This window comes from Scyliorhinus torazame, chromosome 3 (genome assembly GCF_047496885.1).
Source record: "Scyliorhinus torazame isolate Kashiwa2021f chromosome 3, sScyTor2.1, whole genome shotgun sequence".
In the NCBI taxonomy this organism is placed as follows: Eukaryota; Metazoa; Chordata; class Chondrichthyes; order Carcharhiniformes; family Scyliorhinidae; genus Scyliorhinus; species Scyliorhinus torazame.
In genome coordinates, this window is record NC_092709.1 from 5,223,867 (window position 1) to 5,242,100 (window position 18,234).

The 18,234-nt window shown below is 44.5% G+C and overlaps 1 protein-coding gene across 5 annotated transcripts in view; it reads left to right on the forward strand.

Annotated features, from left to right (window-relative positions):
* Positions 1 to 17,485, forward strand: part of LOC140408257 (protein phosphatase 3 catalytic subunit alpha) — a 459,377-nt gene extending 441,892 nt beyond the window's left edge. For 3 of the 5 annotated variants that reach the window (XM_072495212.1, XM_072495214.1, XM_072495213.1), the window contains 3 exons: positions 2,545 to 2,642; positions 12,201 to 12,230; positions 15,801 to 17,485. In XM_072495212.1, coding sequence (XP_072351313.1) covers positions 2,545 to 2,642; positions 12,201 to 12,230; positions 15,801 to 15,982 — 310 coding nt within the window. In that variant the 3' untranslated portion in view covers positions 15,983 to 17,485. The remainder of the gene's footprint in view (positions 1 to 2,544; positions 2,643 to 12,200; positions 12,231 to 15,800) is intronic. The other 2 variants (XM_072495215.1, XM_072495216.1) reach the window with 1 other exon arrangement.
* Positions 17,486 to 18,234: the final 749 nt, after the last annotated feature.

Here is an 18,234-nt window from a genome sequence, read left to right on the forward strand (position 1 = left end):
GCCTCCAGCCCCTGCCTCCTCTCCCTATCCATTACCGGGAAGGTCAACCCATCGGAAAATGGCTCCATCCCCACATCATCCTCCGGAGGTTCAGATTTGCACAACCCCCAGTAGAATGGCTCAATTACCCCATGAATGCCATCTGGAGCAGTAACCAGCCCTCCCCTATCATCGTAAACCTGGACTATCCCCTACACGGCCGCCGCTGCCTCAACTGTTGAGCCAATAACCAGCTGGCCTTCTCACCATACTCAGAAATTGCCCCTCGTGACCAACGAAGTTGGCTCATTGCTTTCCCCTCGACACAAACTCAAACTCCATCTGTAGCCTCTTCCTCGCTGCTAATAACTCTGCTGTAGGGACTGTGGAGTATTGCCGATCCACCTCCAAAATGGAGTCAAACATCTCTGCATTTCCACCCTGCTAATCTTATCACTGTGGGCATTATACAAAATTACCCCCCCCCCCCCCCCCAGCAACGCTTCCCAGAACGTAAAGGGTGAAACCTCCCTGTTCTTGTTGAATCCCGAAGCCACCCTTTCACAAAGCCCCTTATCCACCAGGAGCATCATGCCCAACCTCCATAGGGGGGGCTGGGCTCGGCTAGACCCCAGCCGCACATCCGCATGGTGTGGGACGTGGTCCGATATTACAGCCGCCGAGTACTCAGCCCCCACCACCCCAGGAGGAACAATTTCCTCATCACAAAAAAATCCTATCGGGGAGTAGACCATGTGTACGTGTGCGAAGAAAGAAAACTCCCTCTCCCTCGGGTACTCTAGCCTCCATGGATCTATTATTCGTCGCTGCCTTTGGTGATCTTTTGTGGCAGCGACGGGTGGGCCCGGTCCATCTTGGGAGCGCTCGCTCCCAAGTGCCCCTCCTCCAACCGACTTCCCAAACATCACCGTACTCTGTGGCTTTCGTACCTCCAATGTCTTCCAGGAGCCGAACAATCTCCAGGTTCTGGAGCCTGGACTGGGTCTCCTGGTCATCCACCTTGGCCTTCATTACCTTTTGGGCCTCGGCCAATAACACTACCTCAGCCTCCAAAGAGGCAATCCAGTGACTGTGGCCTGTGACCGCCTCCTCCACCTCCCGGGTCGTCGACCCCTGCGTTTCCAACCACTGTTCCATCTCTCCAGAGTCACTAGAATAGGTGCCCCCACCACTTGAATCTCCCTGGACAGACCCTCCAGTATTGCCAGCTTCGCTTCTTGAATTCCCCCATGAGGAATTCCACTAACTTCTATATTGTCCATTGGGAGGGCAATGGTGGCATGGGGGGGCGGGTGGGGGCTCCGCCATTTTCTCCTCGACTGTGCCACGAGATCCTTTGGAGTCTGATGAGGGGCCTTTATTCAGCTTCCATCACGTATTGGCTCCTCCAGACACCTGCCACTGGAGGAGGAACCAACAGACTTTAATTACCCCGCTATTCTTCCCATAAACCTCACCCGTTAATGGGGTAAAAAGGGCCAGGAACCATGTCTCTTAGCGGGAGCCGCCTTGTGTGCAACTACTCACCTCATAGACACCGCCGGAAGTCGGGAGGCAGAATAGTTAAACCTGGAACGAAAGAGAAAATGCTGGAAAATCTCAGCAGGTCTGGCAGCATCCGTAGGGAGAGAAAAGAGCTAACGTTTCGAGTCCGATGACTCTTTGTCAAAGCTAACAGACAAAGTGGGAAATATTTATACTGTGGAGTGAGAATGAAAGATGAGTCATAGCCACAGAAACCCAGGGAAACCGGGTGCTAATGGCCACAGAAACCAAGGGGAAAGAGTGCGAATGGCAGTCCCCAGGGAGAACAAAAGGTGTGAGAGGCCAACAGCAGAGAAACTAACATCAGAGGGTGAACTGTGACAGATGTAGATGTGGGGGGAGGGAAAGGGGGAAGCAAAGGGGAGAAAGGTTAGGGAAAGGTGGATAAGATGGGGGTGGGTTTAAATATATATTAAGTAAGACCAGAAAAAAAGAAATGGTAAAAGACAGTTAAACTGAAATGGGACGAAAACAACTGGGTTGAGGTGGGCTAGAACTAATCATCTGAAGTTGTTGAATTCGATGTTGAGACCGGAAGCCTAACCGGAAGATGAGATGTTGTTCGGCCAGTTTGCGTTGAAGCCTGGTTAAAACCTGGAATAGGGGATTGGGAGCATTGCAGGAAAAAACATTCGATTCCAAAGGATAAATACTCAATGCAAATTCCAACCTGCTCAAGAAGCTCACCTCATCCTGCTAATTACACTCCTCTTACTAATGGTATTCAGATTGGTTACCACCTTGCCATAAAAAATTGTTTCAGCTGACAGCCTGTGTCACATTGCAAATTAATGGGGTGAGATTCAATTCTGGCCTGCGGTGTTCCCACACCTTTGTGTTTGGTTTGTAGTTGTGAGCTTTAGAATGAAAGGGTAAGAGTGAAATAAGCCAAGCCTCTCAGTCACCACGGGCTGCTGTTTCTGAATGTGTCTGTATTACAGCCCCTCCCATTGCAATGGTTTCTGTGCAATAGGTAATTTTTGTGTTGGCCTTTTCCAGAGAGGAGAGTGAGAGTGTTCTGACACTAAAGGGCCTGACTCCCACAGGAATGCTTCCGAGTGGGGTCCTGGCTGGAGGGAAGCAAACCCTCCAAAGTGGTAAGGATGAAGATCATTTTTCTATCCCAGTTGTTTTCGACTGACGTCAAAACGCACACCTTTGCTCTTGCCAATGATTTCACTGCTGGTGTTTTCTGATTGGACACGGTGCTCCTGGTAATGCCCGACACAGAAACAAAGAGAATTAATGCTGTTTTCCGTTACAACGTACGGAATAGAATTAGTTATTTCAGAAATTAAATGGTCCTTCGAAAGGCTCTTTACAACAGCATTTGGCAAACAACTGTGTCCCACTAAATGTTTAATGCATCATTACACCGTTTCACACAGGAAAGAAACACAGTTCTTAACTTTGCATCAAAAGTTTATCTTGTACCATCTGACCAATGGGCTAAACTCAAGCAGCAAGTTTTACTCGTGTTAGTAATTTTTACTGTGGGATAGATATTGGAATTGTTTGTCATAATCCGTCCAAGGAGTTGCACAGGACAGTCCGTGGTGCAACTTGCACACTGTGATCATAACAGTTGTGCTCTGCAGTGTGCTGTGAATGAGCTATTGCTGAGGTGTAGACCACAAGGTGGGAGGATGCAGAGAACAGCAATCATCCACCACTCAAACCTCTTCCCTCTCAGGCAGAGGGACTGTCACGTCCCCGTGGCCAGAGAAGGGTTGGGGAGGGCCTCGAGGCGATAGCCCTGCTGCACAGTGTAATCGAATGCACTTGTATGTTTCAAATCTAGCCTTTCTCATCTCAGTTATTCGAAGATTTTTCCTAATACCACTCTGAACAGCCTGCACTGTTTCACTGTGTCTGTCATTACCAGAAGAGATGCACGTTCCAAAAAAGATGTTTTAAAAATTCTAAGATAATTTTGCCAGAGCAAATTGGTGAGAGTATTGTGTGCCTTCCTGTTTAATTAATTATTACGGCTGCTAATTTTTTATTTAACATAGTCTATATTTGAACAGCTCGAATAAACCTGATCAAATAATGCAATGGAAGATATAAGTCGACTTGGTGCAAACATTCATAACTTTAGTTTACTAATTAAAATTATATTAGATTTATTCTCAAAGTGTAAGCAGCTCTGTTATTCAAAGGGCAGATGATAATTTTTGTAATTATGCGGTTTAAATAATTATATATTTAAGGAACCAAGTGATAAAAATGATTTCTTTACTATTAGAAGCTCAGGGCCAAAGCCCTGATTTAAGAATTTTGCAGTTTGGTGGTAAACCCACATCTTTTCAAACCCCTGGCCAGTCTTGCGTTCACGAACCCAAGCTGGCTGTGATATTTGGGTGCTGATTTTAAGACCATCAGTAGCCCCAAGGTTTTGAACGGATTAGATGCTGCAACTTAATGATCTGGAGGTCACACCATGTCCACCGCTCCAAGTATGTCTCCCGCGAGCTGATGAGGAAATTGATATTTGTTTCTCCCCGATCCAGTTTTTAATTAAGCTGGTCGAACCATTTCTTGTGACGGAATATTTCCTACCAGCACCCTCAGACCTGTGGTCTTTCCCCTTTATTATATAAATTAACTCCGAAGGTCTGTTCAAAATGATAGCACCTTTTATTCTGCTTATCTCTATTGTTTAGTTTAATACGGGGAACCTCCCTGTTCCTTTTGCTTGTTACAGGTATTACTTTTACATTAAAGCATACTGTACCTTAGTGTTTCCCTAATCCCTTCACATGTGTCTTAGTGACAAGGTGGAACATCAGTTAATTTGTTAAATTTGGTCTGTTTTTTTTTAAGAAAAGGACAACACTTAATCATGAGATCTCTCATAAGTCTTTTCCTGGGTGCAGGTCTCACCTATATCATTATTTTAAAAGGATGTGTAAAATTCCTTTGTACAGAAGTATTAAAGAAGGAAAGTTAGGAGTTGTAGTATTTTGGAAACTGTCACAGTGTTTGATTTGTTAATATCTTCTGTTAACGTGAGCCGGTTTAGCTCAATGGCTAGACAGCAGGTTCGATTCCTGTACCAGCTGAGGTTATTCATGAAGGCCCTCCCCCTCTCTCAACCTTGCCCCTCGCTTGAGCTGAGGTGATCATCGGATTAAATCACCACCAGTCAACTCTCCCCTTCAAAGAAGAAGGGGCTGGTTTAGCACAGTGGGCTAGACAGCTGGCTCGTAATGCAGAACAAGGCCAGCAGCGCGGGTTCAATTCCCGTACCGGCCTCCCCGAACAGGCACCGGAATGTGGCGACTAGGGGCTTTTCACAGTAACTTCATTGAAGCCTACTTGTGACAATAAGCGATTATTATTATTATTATTATTATTATTATTATTAAGAAAGCAGCCTAGGGTCATGTGGGACTACGGCAATTTAAACTTACCGAATAGGAGCCAGGTTATTGACTGTAGTGATCCTGGTGTTGCTGCTAATTCACAACTGTATGTTACATAACATGAACTGAAGTGACCCCAAAAGATAATGTGTTTATGTAGTTTCAAGCCAGTTTGGCTTGACCGACAAGTTAACACCGTAACAGCGATCTATTTAGTAATTAACCATTTGCTTATAAAAAGTTATTAAAATTTATTTTATAGTTTTGGTAACTGCTCTTGAATATCAAATCTAATGTACTGTATTGAATCAGGGGAATTGTTAACTGCATCACTATCTTTTTCCTCCTCATTGTATAATATGCATATTGAATGTATAAATTTCACGTGATAAATGTTGGACACAAGCAAAACTGATCATCGCTCAGCTACATGTTGAAGTCGCTCAGTACTTGAGATTTTCCCGGTATTGTTGACTTGTTCTGTCGCATTTGATTAACTGAAGTAAGCTGTCTCCTGATATATCTATGTATGTGTGAACTGGGTATTGTGTGTGGAATGGGGATGTCTGTTCAATGCTCCCCGTGAACTTCCTCTCAGCTTCACTCTTTCCAAATATTCTATTTGCTCTCTGATGTACTCTTTCTCTCTCCTTTCTGTTCAGACGAATCAGGTACCCGTTTCATTCACTTCACCCATGTACCTTTGTACGTCAGTGTTCTGTGTGTTGGTGCTAACTCACACATGCTAATAACATTCACCTGTGCAAACTGACATGCGGGATCACCGGTAAAATTTATTTTTTAAAAAGAGCATTTTCTTTGTGGACGCCGGTATTAACCGTTCCGAGGAAGGCAGTTTCCTCATGCGAGGACTAATTGGTTTCCTGGCAACTCCCAGTCAAATGCTGTGTAGTTGCACCATCCGAGATTATCACCACCTCCGTTTTTATTTTTTTTATTATTCAATGAATTACTTCATTTCTTATTACTTTATTTAAATCAAAGCAGAAAAGCAGAACCTGGCAGCAACAAAAAAAAGTGATGTTCAGCATTTAAAGGCATCCGATCTTAAACGTCTATGTAGAGGATCATTTGATTGGTGAGATTAAACACGCAGAAGCTGGTTCACTGCTATAGCTGCAGTATTTGATGGAATATAAAATAATCTCTTTGCACGTATGTGCATAATAGACACACTGGTGTTTTATGGTTTCCATTGCAACTGTAATACTGCAATACTACAGGAAATTATTAAAAGCCTGGTACAGTAAGGGACATCACTTAACTAAGCCAACCTGTTGAAATAAATAGCCAGATTTAAGAAAAAGGTCATGTGAGCACGTTTAACAGCACTGACATGACTCAGTATCTCACTATGTTCTGAGGTGTTCTGATCTCCAGCTCCAGACCAGTGCTCGTTTGAAAATGCGCAGAGATTAATTGGGTTGCAGCTGAATTCTTCTTATTTTTAATTCATGTGGGCATCCCTGGCTGGGCCAGCATTTATTACCCATCCCTGAGGGCACTTACGAGTGTGGTGGTGAGCCGCCTTTGTGAACCGTTGCAGTCCACGTGGTGTAGGTGCACCCATTGTGCTGTTAGGGAGGGAGTTCCAGGATTTTCACCCAGTGACAGTGAAGGAACGGCGATATATTTCCAAGTCAGGGTGGTGAGTAACTTGTGGGGGGGGGGGGGGGGGGCTGATGCTCCCAGGTATATGCTGCTCTTGTCCTACTAGATGGTAGCAGTTGTGCATTTGAAAGATTCTATCGAAGGAGCCTTGGTGTCTGCAGTTCATCTTGTCAATAACACACACCGGTGCCACTGTATCAGAGGTGGAGGGTGTGAATGTCTGTGGATGGAGTGCCAACCAAATGGGCTGCTTTGTCCTGGATGATGTCGAACTTCTTGAGCGTTGTTGGCTCACCATTTGCGAGGGCGCTAAAAGGCCTGGTGATTAACTCTAGTCACCTGTAGGCCAGCCAGCACAAGGGTCCTTCCCTCAAGGACATGAGGGAACCAGTTGGTCTTTGCATCAATATGTGGCTTTCTGAATTTTTCCCAGTACGGTCGACAAGTAGTCAATTTATCACGGTGAGCTTTGAACCCTGGATCTCTTACTTACCAATCTGGGAACTAATATCCCCAAAAGGAAAGCCACATTCCCATATTCATTCCCATCGACTGAATAGTTCTCATTGGTAACTTTATTGATTAATGTCTTTGGCGGAGGTTGCTAATTGGTAGATGTTAAAACTCCCCTAATCACTCTGCTGAATGATGAAATTATTTAGTTTAGTGGTATTACTGAGGGTTAATTGATGAAACCTAGATTAAAACTAGCAAAACAATACCTTCCGTTTATATAGCACCTGCCAGGCACGTCACAGGAGTGTGACCAAATAAAATATAACACCCAGTCAATGAAGAAACATGAGGTGAGCAATAAAAACCTGGCCACAGAGGTTGGTTTTCAGGAGCATTTGAAAGTGGTGGGAAGAGGTTTATGGAGGGAATACCCGCGCTTAGGGCCACGGCAGCTGAAGGTACTGGATTGATTACAACAAGGATGCTCCAGAGCGAATGAGCGAGCACAGCAATCTGGAGGAGTGTGAGGCTGGAGGAGGTTACAGAGATCGGGAGGGGTGTAGGGGCTGGAGGAGGTTACAGAGATAGGGAGGGTGTGAGGCTGGAGGAGGTTACAGAGATAGGGAGGGTGTAGGGGCTGGAGGAGGTTACAGAGATAGGGAGGGGTGTAGGGGGCTGGAGGAGGTTACAGAGATAGGGAGGGTGTAGGGGCTGGAGGAGGTTACAGAGATAGGGAGGGTTGTGAGGCTGGAGGAGGTTACAGAGATAGGGAGGGTTGTGAGGCTGGAGTTGGTTACAGAGATAGGGAGGGTTGTGAGGCTGGAGGAGGTTACAGAGATAGGGAGGGTTGTGAGGCTGGAGTCGGTTACAGAGATAGGGAGGGTTGTGAGGCTGGAGGAGTTTACAGAGATAGGGAGGGTTGTGATGCTGGGGTCGGTTACAGAGATAGGGAGGGTTGTAGGGGGCTGGAGGAGGTTACAGAGATGGGGAGGGTTGTGATGCTGGAGTCGGTTACAGAGATAGGGAGGGTTGTAGGGGGCTGGACGAGGTTACAGAGATAGGGAGGGTTGTGAGGCTGGAGGAGGTTACAGAGATAGGGAGGGTTGTGAGGCTGGAGTCGGTTACAGAGATAGGGAGGGTTGTGAGGCTGGAGGAGTTTACAGAGATAGGGAGGGTTGTGATGCTGGGGTCGGTTACAGAGATAGGGAGGGTTGTAGGGGGCTGGAGGAGGTTACAGAGATGGGGAGGGTTGTGATGCTGGAGTCGGTTACAGAGATAGGGAGGGTTGTAGGGGGCTGGACGAGGTTACAGAGATAGGGAGGGTTGTGAGGCTGGAGGAGGTTACAGAGATAGGGAGGGTTGTGAGGCTGGAAGAGGTTACAGAGATAGGGAGGGTGTAGGGGCTGGAGGAGTTTACAGAGATAGGGAGGGTGTGAGGCTGGAGGAGGTTACAGAGATAGGGAGGGTTGTGAGGCTGGAGGAGGTTACAGAGATCGGGAGGGTTGTGAGGCTGGAGGAGGTTACAGAGATAGTGAGGGTGTGAGGCTGGAGGAGGTTACAGAGATAGGGAGGGTTGTGAGGCTGGAGGAGGTTACAGAGATAGGGAGGGTTGTGAGGCTGGAGGAGATTACAGAGATAGGGAGGGTTGTGAGGCTGGAGGAGGTTACAGAGATAGGGAGGGTTGTGAGGCTGGAGGAGGTTACAGAGATGGGGAGGGTTGTGAGGCTGGAGGAGGTTACAGAGATAGGGAGGGTCTGAGGCAGGAGGAGGTTACAGAGATAGGGTGGGTTGTAGGGGCTGGAGGAGGTTACAGAGATAGGGAGGGTGTGAGGCTGGAGGAGGTTACAGAGATAGGGAGGGTTGTGAGGCTGGAGGAGGTTACAGAGATAGGGAGGGTGTGAGGCTGGAGGAGGTTACAGAGATAGGGAGGGTTGTAGGTGCTGGAGGAGGTTACCGAGATAGGGAGGGTTGTGAGGCTGGAGGAGGTTACAGAGATAGGGAGGGTTGTGAGGCTGGAGGAGGTTACAGAGATAGGGAGGGTCTGAGGCTGGAGGAGGTTACAGAGATAGGGAGGGTTGTGAGGCTGGAGGAGGTTACAGAGATGGGGAGGGTTGTGAGGCTGGAGGAGGTTACAGAGATAGGGAGGGTTGTGAGGCTGGAGGAGGTTACAGAGATAGGGAGGGTTGTGAGGCTGGAGGAGGTTACAGAGGTAGGGAGGGTGTGAGGCTGGAGGAGGTTACAGAGATAGGGAGGGTTGTAGGTGCTGGAGGAGGTTACAGAGATAGGGAGGGTTGTAGGTGCTGGAGGAGGTTACAGTGATAGGGAGGGTTGTAGGGGCTGGAGGAGGTTACAGAGATAGGGAGGGTGTGAGGCTTGAGGAGGTTACAGAGATAGGGATGTGTAGGGGCTGGAGGAGGTTACAGAGATAGGGAGGGTTGTAGGGGCTGGAGGAGGTTACAGAGATAGGGAGGGTGTGAGGCTGGAAGAGGTTACAGAGATAGAGGGGGGCAAGGCCATAGACAAATTTGAAGAGATATTAGTGGTCCTGCCTCCATGAGGGACTGACTGTGTGGATCAGATGTCCTCAATACAAGTGGCATTGACTTTTTGGAATGTGGAATGTTGCTTAGCAACCATTCAAATTTATAGGAACACTTTCTGTTCAATGGATGAAGATAAGTCTGCCAAGGTCAGTAAATTGCCATCTCCTTTACCATAGGAGACATCTGGTTTTGCCAAACAACAGGTGATATTGGATCCTTTAACATTGCCATTCACTCCAGGGAGCAACTAGAGGGAATGTTGGTTGGTTAACCCCACTTCACAGTTTTGCAGTCTCTCTTCATTCAATAGTTTTGCGCATGTTTCAACTCTTCACAGTAATTGTCACCTTCACCCACAGTCTCTGAAATTTCCCCATCACCTCAGACACTCTTCCCTCTGTGCCTGGCTTTGCTTCTCGGCCAACCCTCTAACCTGGTCAGTCACAGAACTATCCTTTCCTTCATTTTAATCCAGTTTGACTCCAGGATTTCATTTTGTGTCAATCGCCAACCTTTTACCACAACACACACACACACACCTTCCCCCTCTCGCTCTGTCTCCTTGGTGCTCCCTGACTGATGTTCCGCTTCTCCATCTTGATTGTGATCTGATTTTCTCAATTGCCATTTTTTTCACTGTGTCATCCGCTACTGCTGGGGGTTCTTGGCACCACCAGGATCTGATTGAGACTGTGTCAACATTCCCTAGGGAGTGCTGCAGGGCGATGGGATTAGTTGCAAACTGGCCAGCCCCTGGGTATAGACTGTGCAAACGTGCAGACCCCCCCACCCCCTGGCCAGTTTTGGCTTTGTTGTAAATGCCTCGACTGTTCCCACATCTTCCATTTCCGACAGAAAATGTTTTTTAATGGTCAATACAAGACCTTCTCGGAAAATTTACAGATTTTTAGGGAAACATTTTTTAAAAGTTACCTGCACCTGTTGTGCAGATGGATTTATATTAGATGCACAAAAACAAAATGATCAAATTGTCAGCCTGGACTGTTTCCAAAAGTTTAACAGTAAAAATTGCAATATCCAAATTGCTGGCGATCTTTAACCCCTGCATTAGCTGGTGTTTCCCAAGAGAGAGTGTGTCCGTGAGGCTGGTTCCAGCCTGAAATTCCATTAAACGCTGATCCTAACGGAAAGTCACAAGCAGAAACTGCCCGTTCTTGGACCATGCTGAGCCCAGAAGGTCTGGATTATCAACAAGGAGCGTAAATCACCCACGCCGAAGAGATGGAGAAGCCGAGCGGACATGCACTGCGAAGATTCGAGTGCACAGGTCCACATATCACAGAACTGAAATTAATGGAATGGATTACAGTTGCAGCAAGAGTGTTTGGGAAAGCCAAGGCAAACGTGGCTAGGACTGGGTTTTTAAAAAAAAGACTGGAAATAACAAATAACTATTATCAGCGGTTCTCGGAGTGTGAGACTAAGCTGACGGGAACTGGCAGTCTCTATGACCAGCCTCAATTACTGACTCTTGGTGAGTTTCCACTTGCAATAAGGCACGGTAGCAAAGTGGTTCGCACTGTTGTTTCACTGCGCCAGGGTCCCAGGTTCGATTCCCGCCTTGGATCACTGTCTGTGCGGAGTCTGCACGTTCTCCCCGTGTCTGCGTGGGTTTCCTCCGGGTGCTCCGGTTTCCTCCCACAAGTCCCGAAAGACGTGCTGTTAGGTAATTTGGACATTCTGAATTCTCCCTCTGTGTACCCAAACAGGCGCCGGAGTGTGGCAACTAGGGGGTTTTCACAGTAGCTTCATTGCAGTGTTAATGTAAGCCTACTTGTGACAATAATAAAGATTATTATTAACTCACATGGTCTGAAGACCTTGAACCAACAAGTGTGTCAAACTTGCAGGAAAAAGGTTGTGCTCTGCACCATGGATTCTTTCCCAGGTAGCGTGTCTCCAAAGTTCATTGGCCAGATCTCCAAAACTAACCCGAGCTTTGAAACGGCAAAACATTTTGTGCAATTTCCTGCCCAGCACAGTTTATTCGAGGACATTAAGGCGTGGTGGCAGGTTTGAACCCCTGGCTAAGAATTAACACTACTGTCACAATACAGTGTTAGTTATTCAACCTGTGCAAATCCTGTACATTTTGCACTCTGTGAACCTAAATCTGTAGTCTTACAATTTCAAAACAGTTGTGTTCAACAGCTGGCACCGTTCACCATTCCGGTTTGTAGAGAATGGTGAAAAAACCCTAACAACTGTCGCTGACTTGGTGAGCTTTGCATGTCTTTCCCAGTAATGAGAGAAAGTTGGGTAAAATTTTGGGCCGAATATTACTTTTCTTCTTAAGCACTTTACCTTATGAGAATCGGCACTTATCTTCCATCAGATACTGTAAATCAATGAATTGTGATTCAGTAATCCATACATCCACACTCAGGCAAGAATAACACACTGATTTTTCTGCTCAATAATCACAATCAGTTTTTCTTTTCCCTCCTTTCATACAACCTGACTGTGTTGTTCTTTGTGAACGTGTTGTTTGTAGTTTCTCATCTCCACATAAGAGTACTAAAGCTTGTATTAGACTTGCTGCAGTTGCTATTTTTTTTGCTACTCATTGTTGTTAAGAGTATAAATTCTCAGCTCAACTTTCTCATCCGATTTGCAACCCTTTTCTTTTCTTCAGCTACTGTTGAGGCTATTGAGGCTGATGAAGGTAATATATTGGACAGTCCCCTTTCTGTTGTACAACTGTTAGGGGCTGTGCTGGGTTTATACATAAATGTGTGTGTGTATGTATATATATATATATATTTCCGTAGCGTGTTATGATGTGCAGGTGTTGGGCTAACAAGCAGTTGTCTAACACTCCTTAACACTGTGTCATATATTAACCATGTTGAGGTGTGGCTTGCTTTTACATAGATTTATCCTTTTATGCAGCTGTGTCCTTTGTTCTTGCAAAAACCCACCAGTGTCTTGGGGCTGAATTGTAATATTACCCAGAGACCTGAGATCCAGAAGGACTATTAACAACAACTTTGATGCTTCAAAATTAGCCTGAGCAAGAGCAAAATCCCACTGCCGATTAAATAGTGGTTACTTAACCGCTATTTACACTCAGTTTCGAAACCTTCTTAACAAACTCCGATCCACAGTACGCATCGGTGGTGGAAATTCATTTTTGCTTTTATTTTTGTGACTCTGTGGCTTTGCTCTGTGTTTTGTTTACTAGAATCTGTGTGAAGTACAGTGTTATCTCGTTGTCTCACCAGGAACAACAGCAACAAGTTGGATTACTGTGTTACACATGATGAATTATATCTGAATCACCAGCTTTTCCAGGGAGATCTATAAATAATTACTAACCTTTGAATGATAAGTGGTGGGACTTTGTGTACTTTAATTACAGTAAACTTTCAATGTGCACAGTTAATTAAAAATGTAACTCCCTGTTGCAATGCAACCATCATTCATTCCAAGTCTGAAAATATAAATATTAATCTCCCCTTTATTTAGCTCATATAATTAGTGGAATGGGCCAAAATCGAATTGAAGATAAAATGCTTCCATCCACAAAGTGTTTAATCTTTCTGTTTGAAAAACTCTGGGTCCAGATCAGAATCTGGATTTCACTTCGACATCTTGACCACAACCCAATTTGAAAATGTTAGTTTTGTCAAAGCTTCCCCTCGCCTTGAGTTGGTTTGGGGCACAGGGAGTTACAGTGGAGCAAACACCACTACATCGTTAGAGGGGTCCTGTAATAATCAAAAGCACATTAACCGCTTGTTTGCTGCATGGTCTCTGATTTGACAAATGGAATGGTTAACAATCATTGTGGCTGTATTGAGCATTCCTAATGAGCTGCAGGTAACACCCTGCATGATCTATTGATGTAAAACGGAGTGACATTTCCTCTTAACCTTTTGAGTACTGAATGCCCTTTGCTGATCTCTCTGCTCCCTATACGTCCATGGTTTGCAAAGGTACAGCGACGGTAAAGTAGCGTGCATTTCAACATTACTGCTGCAAAGAGCCAACCCAGACATGATGAGTTAAATGGCATCCTATTCTGCAATTCTGCAATAGATTGAGAGGATTACACGGAACTGCTGGTGGGAATGTTCCAATAGTGGCTGGATACACCCTCAGCGAGGCCAGGTAGCAATCTGGTTATCACAAACACATCCTGATGATAGCTGGTCACGAAGCGACTGCAGCCCATCCCGACCCACCCATCCCTTAGCTAAAGAGTTGAGCTAGGCACAGACCACGGTTTGATTACAGAAAGGATTGCAGTCTCCACCCTGTGTGGAGAGAAACAGTGTAACAAACAATTGACTTCTTTCCCCCTTGACTTGGACATAAATCCTTTATTGAACCGAACCTGACCCAAAGGATTCAACGAAAATGTGAAGAAAGTTGCTTTGTGGATTGCGACTGTAGAGCAGGGTGTGTGTGTGTGTGTGTGCACCTGTGTGTTCCGATGCAAATTGATTGTCCTGGTTCTCAAAGGGTTAAACATGTCACTTGATCATGTATATTGTCAAACACCTGTACACTACAACCAGTTTTGGCCATAACGTTCGGCTTTAGTTATTTCCATCAGTTATTATTTTTATCGCCAAACTCCTCTGGGTTGTCTCCGCTTCTCCAAGATGAAGATTTGTATTTTGTGACCAGTAAAACACAATTATTTTTTAATACTTATTCTCCCAAATTTTAAACCTTGCTTTTTTTTTGCCCCCTTCCCCGTTTACTGTCTCCATTCCATAAATGATTGTTGAGTCAAGGGTCAGGGCAGAAAATTGATCCAATTTGACTTGTCGATAGTGTCTATGTAACCAGTCACGATGCATCTTAGCGTCAAACAGAACCTTGCAAATCATTGTGCTGCCCTGTTGCACCTGAATGTAACAAAAGAATGAAAAGCAACCAAACAATGAAGCAATATTGATGTAAATAAACCAATATTGATGACTTGTCTCTTGGTATAAATGGCCTTTCTTGCCTCTCCAGTTACTTTTCAAATGTTGGAGGGGAAGTTTATGTTCTAATCTGCTTCATGGACTCTTCCAGCACCGAAGACAACCATTTGTCCCAACTTCCCCTTGAAGTCTCTGCCCAATAAGTCCCAGCCCCTCTGTTCTGTTCTCCCTAAAGTTGAACAATTTTTTTTTCTCACCTATTTAGCGAATACTGCTTTTGAAATTATGCGTTCTTTCAAAAGCTGGACTTTTTTCACTAGCCACCGAGTAACTGGGCCCAGGCGTGCGAGAGATTAATTATTTTTCTCGCACGGTGTCACAGTTGGCACTGCTGCCTCACAGCGTCAGGGATCCAAGTTCGATTGTGGCCTTGGGTGAAGTTTGCGCTTCCTCCCCGTGTGTGCGTGGGTTTCCTCCGGGTGCTCCGGTTTCCTCCCACAGTCCAAAGACGTGCAGGTTAGATGGATTGGCCATGATAAATTTCCCCTTGGTGTCCAATGGTAAGGTGGGGAAACGGGGATTATGCCTGGGTAGAGTGCTCTTTCAGAGGGTCGGTGCAGAGTCGATGGGCCGATTGGCCTCCTTCTGCACTGTAGGAATTCTAGGATTCTTTGAATTCAAGAAATCTGCCATTTAAGTGGACTGTATCTGGACCATTCGTTATGGCCATGCCTTGTACGTGACATTGCAAAGCATGTTTCTGCAGCATCCAGACTTCACCAGTAAACTCCAGGCAGTGGAGGGCTTTGTTTAATTTATACTGAGTTTTTAATGGGTGATGCTATTAAATCATGTGCTGTTTATGCTTCATGTGTTTCAGCTGCAAGTTAAACCCATCACTCCAAGGTGAAGTTGTCTTTTCTAACTTCACTACCTGTGTAGCAGTATTAGGCTAAAACTGGTTTGAAGTGGAACTAGGTGAACAGAACAATATACATGATGATTGATTTCTGAAATGGAAATCTTATGCCAACAATTACAGTTGCACCAATTTTATTAACTTCACAGAAGGGTGGACTATTAAACCCATCATTGCCTGCAAGCTCTCTAGGTTCAGTTCAGTATGGTTTATTACAAATAAGTTAATCATCGTTTCTTTACTCTTGAATACCTTTGCCATAATGTGCTAACTAAGTAACCGGACTGAATTTGTATATTGATTGGACTGAAAAAAAGAATTGCTGTTTCACATTATTTCCCCTTTCTTTCCTCCTCCTCCGCCCCCTCTATCACCTCTGCCTCCTTCACCCTGCCTCGCCCATGCATCACCTGGTGTGAAACCTCTCCCTCTTCAGCTATCAAAGGTTTCTCACCCCAGCATAAAATCAGCAGCTTTGCAGAAGCTAAAGGTTTGGATCGTATCAACGAGAGGATGCCCCCTCGCCGTGACGGAATAGCGAATGACGGCAGCCTTAACTCCATCAACAAGGTGGTGTGCTCCGAGGCGAACGGCAGCGAGAGAGGCAATATTCAGTGATCCTTTCGCAGTTTCCGGTTCCAAGGCATGATTGTATTGTTGCCACATAAGCGGTTTGACATTCTTGCCTCTGATTACTGCTGCATGTTCCGGGAGCTAGGTGTTGGATGACAGATTACAGTAACAGAGTGATAGAAATTGTTTTGTGATTGTTGACAGTTAAGTTACCTCAGATGGGAATAATGCCTTTGCTTCTAGACAAGCAAAAAGTTAAATGCTGGTTAAATATTACACATTAGATGAATCAAAATGTTTTCCTTTTGCATCAAGGAAGACTGGCAGATGGGTTTTGAAAAGGCCTTTACTATGCTGGATGTGGGATCTCTGTCTAGTAGCTCTTTAATCTCCTGGTGTCCGTTTACAATTACAGAACTAAAAAGTTTGACATATTAAATTTTTTTTGAAAATATGAGGTTGTACAAACTAAATAATAGCTGATTTGAGATGTGGACTATTTATTAACATTTCTGACACTCTTTCACGAGTTTCAGACAAATTAGGCAGTCTTAAAAAGAGGAAATTGTAAAGTTGCAAAATCATTTTTAAAAAATGCCAAAAATCAAATTTGGTTTTTGTACAAATTCTGCTTACCTCAGGTTGATTTAGTGTGTTTGGATGCTACCAGTTTATGTATTTACCTAGCTTAATCACTTGGCGATGGATACCCTTTTTCCAACAAAGAAAAAACTGGAAATTTATTTATAACTTTTATCATTCATTTTTCTTATTATGTTTCATTTGCGTTGAGTTGGTTGTGGCTTGCTGGATTGTATATTAATGAGTGACGCATTCATATTTAAAATTTTATTTTAACTATATGAAGAACAAGACATACCATATAAAATGCAATGAATAGAATCTGTAGTCTGTAAAACTGTCCTATGCATGTTTTTTTCCCCCCAATTTATGGCTGTACTGTCCCTATATGGGACTGTAATGCGCTTAGTGTTCTGACATATACTGGAAATGTAATGTAAACTTGCATACTTTATATTCACTGTATGAAATTGCTTAATGCCTTTTGAATTTTTGTAATTTAAAAAAAAAACTTCTTGAAATTATTCGGAGGGGGATTGGAATCTTTGAACATTTTTCAGTACACATAAGTGCACATGTAGAAGAATAGCATGTTTATCAAACATTGTGGCAATTAAACAATCGATGTGTGGTACATGTAAAAGTTTTAGCTGCATGATGCTGTTTTAGTCACAATGGTGGAGTCTGACTTTTTTTTCCTTTCGTGCCACAATAAAAGATTGAGTGTATTTCCACCTTTGCTGTATATCAGTTACGGGTTTGATGATATGGTTAAAAACTGGTCCATAATGGATAATCCATTGATCTTTTTTTTAACAACTGTAAATGTGCCCAAGTAATTCACTACAACCTTGAATGCCTTGCCTTTGTAATTTGATCTCTGAAACGTCAGCAGTTTAAGCATGCACTTGTAACAATGAGAAAGTATTTTATATTACTATTTCAATAAAACATGCATGAACTTAACTGGTATGTATATAATCCTTCAGTGGTTTTCCCTGGGCAGTAACTGATCTTTCACTTCCAAGTTAACGAAACTGGGAAATGAAATGAAAATGAAATGAAATCTGTACAGTCATACCACTTTTCAATACGGAGGGGATTGGGTAATGCCTCTGTCAATCACTGTCTGAAACGTTCACGGAAATCTGAAGTGGAATATTTGCGGGGCTATGGGGAATAAACTCAATTGAGGGAGGAGCTGCACTCCGAAAGCTAGTGATTCCAAATAAACCTGTTGGACTTTTAAAAAAAAAAAAAAATTTATTAAAGTTTTTTAACATCACAATTTTTTCCCCTTACAAGCAATAACCCCCCCCCCCCCGGTAACAAAATCGCACTGAGCAAGATATATACATGGCAAAATGGTATATTTACATAGTTTTATACACTGGCTCTCGCCCGCACATGCCAGTTTACCCCAACCTCCATGTTATCTCCCGCTCCTCCATCCCCTCAAACAATCTCTCGTTCCCTCCCCCCCCCCCCCCCCCCCCCCAGGGTTGCCGCTGCTGCTGACCGACCTTCCTCTAACGCTCCGCAAGGTAGTCTAGGAACGGTTGCCACTGCCTGTAGAACCCCTGCGCAGACCCTCTCAAGGCAAACTTAATCCTCTCCAGCTTTATGAACCCAGCATATCGTTTATCCAGGCTGGGGGGGCTTCGCCTCCTTCCACATTAGCAAGATCCTTCGCCGGGCTACGAGGGACGCAAAGG